Genomic DNA, 4,955 nt, shown 5'->3' with positions numbered 1-4,955 from the left:
AAAATCACGATATTAAAAAAAAGACATCAAAACTCATTTTTTAAAGAAAGGTATACAGTAGGTTTTAAAAGATTTCCATAACAAAAGTCAGCTTTCAAAAATGACATTTCTTTAAAGATTCAAGATAATTTGGGTTTTACTATAATTTAACTCCCATATTTAATTTTTCATGTGGTCGATATCCCACCAACCTAGTTAAGCAGATACTTAATAAGACTGTTGACTGACAGGAAAGATTACCTCTCCTTCCATCATTTAACTGAAGTCATGTTAAATGACTCACTACAGTATATATTAACAAATTCAAACATGCTTCTAAGTCCTGGTATAATGGGAAAAACACTGAACTGGGCATTTGGCAACCTAAATTCTGACTACTATGTGTCTTTGGACAAATCACTTAACCTTTTTGGGCCTCGATTTCCTCATTTCTAAAATGAAGTGTTTGAATTAAATTATCTCTAAGGTTTGTCCAGTTTATTGGGTCTTTCTGGCTGTTCCACAAATGAGACTATACTTTGGCTTTCAGCATTTTTCTGGCAGTCTCCTATGCCTGGAATGCTCTCCCTTCTCATCTCTGCCTCCTAGTTTCTCCAGCTTTAAGTCCCAAGTAAAATTCTACCTTCCACAGGAAGCCTTTCCCAGCCCCTCTTAATTCTAGTGCCTTTCCTGTTATTTCCTATTTATCCCGCAGATAGCTTGTTTGTACAGATTTCCTTGCTATCTCCCCCACTAGACTGTCAACTCCTAGAGGACAGGGACTGTCTCCTGCCTCTTTGTATATCCCCAGAGCTTAATGAAGTACCTAGCACATCACAGCTGCTTAACAAATGCTTATTGATTTGACAGGTCTCCCTCCCAGTGCCTCAGTTTCCCTCTCTGTAAATTGGGAAGACTGTATTAAATAATGTCAAATTCTTTCTTTTCCTGTTCTGTAATGTCTGATTCTAACACGAAACTATGGTCAGTCAAAACAGAAGTGTATGATAGGCAAGCATTGAAAAATACAACAAAAATATTAGTAATTCTTTATTTGGTTCAGCATTTTCTTGTTTATTACAACAGAACTATTATTCTCTCACAATCTCAAAGTTCTTCATTTACAATTACCACATCAACTATTCATGATACTCTTGTCCAAGCAAGACATATATAGAACCTTTGATTACCCCTATTTTACAGATTAAAGAACTGAGGCTTGGAGAATTTAAGTATCATAGTTAAGGTCAGCTAGGTAGCAAAGTGGATAGTCGACTACCTGAGCCTTTCCCAGGGCCCCCTAAAGCTGGTGTCTTCCTTTAGTCAATTATCTCCAATTTATCCTTTCTGTATGTCTGAATGTACACAGTTGTCTCTCCCATTAGACTGTAGGCTCCTAGTGGGCAGGGACTGTCTTTGGTCTCTCTCTGTAAGCCAAAAGCTTGGCCCAGTACCTAGGACAAAGCAAGTAGTTAATAAACATTTAGCGAATTTACTAAGAGGTAAAATCCTGTCTCAGGCACAGTGGATAGAAGTCTAGGCCTGGAGTTCTAAGACCTGAATTCAAATACTATGAGTTCACTTATTAGCTGTAGGATATCATTTTGCCTGTCTGCCTCAGTTTCCTCACCTGTAAAATGGGGACCATAATAGCACCTACCTCCCAGGGTTGTTGTGAGGATCTATAAGATAATCATCATAAAGGGCTTTGCACAGTGCCTAACCACTTAAAAAGTACTATTAAAATGTTAGATGTTGCTGTTATTATTTTTATTAATTTTATATAAATGTACATAAATTTTATTATCACATAATGTGTGAGCCTAGGCCAGTCACTCCACTTCTATTTACCTCAGTTTCCTCATCTGTAAAATGGAGACCTCCCAGGGTTGTTGTGAGGATCAAATGCAACCCTTAAAGCACCACAGCACATAAATCCTATCACTGGTGGAGGGGGCCGATGGCCAGGCTCCTCCTCTAACCCCTGAAGCAGTGAAGGCCAGGCAGGTCAGAAGTGGCCAGATCAGAAGGACCAGGAGGCAGGTAAGCAGGCACACAGATCAGGAGGTTAACAGGGAGGTAGGGAGTAGGGAGAGAGGCAGACTGATGCAGACACACAAACGCGCGTGTTCGCGCGCGCGCCCCGCTGGGGGAGGGGCGGTCTCTCTCCCTGACCCCGACCTTGACCTCTTCTCTCCCCCACCCCTCCCCCCCCCCGTTCGGGCGGGACGTTACCTGCTTGTACCTGGCGTACAGGTAGAGGAGCTGCTCCCTGCTGGCCACCTGGACCAGGCCCTGCAGGTGAGCCGCCGCCTTCTCGAAGAGCTCCACCAGGCTCTTGGGCGCCTCGCCGTCGGGGCCGGCCGGGGAGTCCCCCACATCCCCAGACTCGTCCCCCGAGCTCAGCTCTCCGCCGCTGTCACCAGTCGTGGCCCCCGGGGCCGGGTAAAGGGAAGCCATGGCCCCCGGGACGGACGCCCAGGTCGGCCCGCGGCGGGTCGGGTCGGCTCCGGCTCCCGGGGCTGCCCCCGCGCTCGCTCCCCTCCCTCGGGCCCCTGCTGTAACAGTCCCCGGGGGCGCCTGAGGAGAAGCGGGGACCGGAGGAGGCTGGTGTCCACCTTCGCTCGCTCCCCGACGAGCCCGGGCCCGGTTCTTTCCGCTCCGGCCAGAAGGAAGTTGGCCAACCTCCGGGGTCCGACCTCTCCAACGGCGGGAGGAAGGGGCGGGGGCGAGGGGCGCGAAAGAAACGGGGGCGCGCTAGGGAGCCCACGGGAACGAGCGCTTGGCGCGAACGCGCACCGGCGGAGGGAGGGAGGCCGGGAGGGAGCGAGTGTATTGGGCTGGGGGAGGATTGAGAGCGACACGTGAGGGTAGCACGCGCGAGGAGGCGCGGCGCGAGAGCGGGGGTTGGACCTGCTCGGCGTCGGTAGTGGCTCCCCGCGTGGGCTCGGCCTCCAGCCCTTCCACTGGCGGAACCGAAATGAAGACCTCCCTCCCCAGAGGCAAGGGATGCCGGCAGTGGCGGTGGTGGGTAACAGGCGCAATTTTGGCCTCGTGGTGCGGAGCGACCCCGCCCCTCTCAGCGGATGGATGGGAACGAAGCTAGTTCGTAGCGGTGCAGCGGCCTCAGTGGTGCCGGGGAAAACGCCTATTTGGGGAAGAAGGTTCCGCCTGCCTCTACTGCCTCCTCGTGACTCCGCCCCCTGCAGCTGAGCCCCTCCCTGCACGTGGGCCCTGGGGCTGGGACCGGGGTGGGCGAGGCTTCCTACGGAAGCTGTCTCCGGTGGCATGCACGCACCTCCCCTCCCGCCGCAGCGGTAGGGGCAGGAAAGGTCACAGCCCCGTTACTTTTAAGGCAGCTCTGATCGCTGCAAAGCGGGGTGGTCCCAGGCCCCAGACCCTTGTGCCTCGTGGCCTCATTTTCCTCCTTGGTAAAATGAGCATGTTGAAGGAGATCGTGTTTAAATGCTTATTGACTTGACTTGGAGCTCCCTTCCCGTTCTTTGATTGTCCACCTCCATTGCACTCTTTATATTATAAGGCCGTGCAGTACAATGAGCTGGCGCTGTGCTAAGCACCCCGCACCCCATAATGAAAAGAGGCAAAGGCCACCCCTGCCCTCAGGGAGCTTAGAGTCTTAACGGGGGAGACCGCATGCAAACAATACGTACCAAGCCAGGTGTATACTGGATAAATGAGAAATGGAGGGGTGCAGAAAACTTCCTGTGGAAGGTGGGATTTTAGTTAGGAAACAGTGTAACCTTACTCTTGAGCCACATTCTTGGGCCAACTCAGCCTTCCTTTCACCGGCCTCCATGGATTATTCTCCTTATCACTCTGAGAATTGACTGAGCGGGGGAGGAACCCTACTCTTAAATGAAAGAGCAGAGCAGGGTTTCTGCCAAGCAGGAAGGGCTTCAGGTACCAGCCTTGGGATAAGTATGTTGCTGCCCCTTGTAGACTGGCCCAGCTAAAGAATCTCATCCATGGGCCTGCCTTTCAGTCACAGTAATTCATGAAACCATCAATTACGACTTGGTGAGTTACTGAAGCTGGTGTGGCATGATAATGGCTATTGTAAATCGATGTCTCTTCTGACCTCTAGAAGCTCACAGTATGAGGTTGGGGATTGGCCCAGTTGAGATTGGGTATTTGATCTACAAGTACATGACACAGCCAAGCATGTTTTCTCATCTTGTATGACTCTTAGGCACATTCTCCCATAAATTCTTCATAGGAGATCATAGAATCACAAATTTAGAGCTAGGAAGGACCTTTGAAGCCATAGACTCTGAAATTCATTTTACAGATGGGCAAACAGGGATGGAGGTTAAGTAACTTGACTAGGGTTTTCGAAGTGGGGTTTATGCTAGCCTGTTACATCTGGTGGAGCATCACTTCTTTACAGGGGAGGGGACAATGAGGGTATACAACAACCTGACAATCAGAAGGATTTCTGAAGCCCAGGGCTGCTTGACATGCCAGTGATTCTTTGTGAGTGAACTCTAGCCCCATTTTGAGATACCGAAGAACCATCCTTGACCAGCTCAAGAGCAACCTTGAGCAGCTGCTGCAGACTCAAGATCTTGCTTAGGACTTTTCTAGACATCCTGCTGCCTGACTTATTGTGTCTGCAACCGTCTTCTCTCTTAACCCCCACTCCTCAGAACCTCTAGAAACTATTAATATCTCACCCTTTTCCACAACCCCTTTGAGCAACTGAGAACTAACACTCCCTCCCTCTCTCTCTCCCCCCCCACCCACAAGGGTTTTGGTTTTTGTTTTTGCAAGCTCTTGTCAGACAATAAACATTTTGTAATCTGTGATTGGATTCGTTCATTTAGGGTCCCTTTTGGGGCCTGAAGTCTTTTGTTAACAGGCTGTACAAAGAATATCTGAACCCAAATCCATTTCCCCATCTGCTAGGTCATGCTGCCTTTTAAACTGAGGCCTTCCTCCAGGTTTTTTAATGTCTC

At 49.6% G+C, this 4,955-nt stretch overlaps 1 protein-coding gene across 4 annotated transcripts in view; it reads right to left on the bottom strand.

Annotated features, from left to right (window-relative positions):
• The window catches only part of ACBD6 (acyl-CoA binding domain containing 6), a 233,060-nt gene extending 228,375 nt beyond the window's left edge, over positions 1-4,685 (bottom strand). For 2 of the 4 annotated variants that reach the window (XM_069065439.1, XM_069065440.1), the window contains exon 1: positions 2,215-4,685. In XM_069065439.1, coding sequence (XP_068921540.1) covers positions 2,215-2,439 — 225 coding nt within the window. In that variant the 5' untranslated portion in view covers positions 2,440-4,685. The remainder of the gene's footprint in view (positions 1-2,214) is intronic. The other 2 variants (XM_069065441.1, XM_069065438.1) reach the window with 2 other exon arrangements.
• Positions 4,686-4,955: the final 270 nt, after the last annotated feature.

Source organism: Petaurus breviceps, unplaced genomic scaffold (genome assembly GCF_028583685.1).
Source record: "Petaurus breviceps papuanus isolate PSGF00001 unplaced genomic scaffold, PetGlider_PUasm1.0 90692, whole genome shotgun sequence".
In the NCBI taxonomy this organism is placed as follows: domain Eukaryota; kingdom Metazoa; phylum Chordata; class Mammalia; order Diprotodontia; family Petauridae; genus Petaurus; species Petaurus breviceps.
Note: the sequence above shows the minus strand (reverse complement) of the source record. Positions and strands in the feature narration are given on the sequence as shown.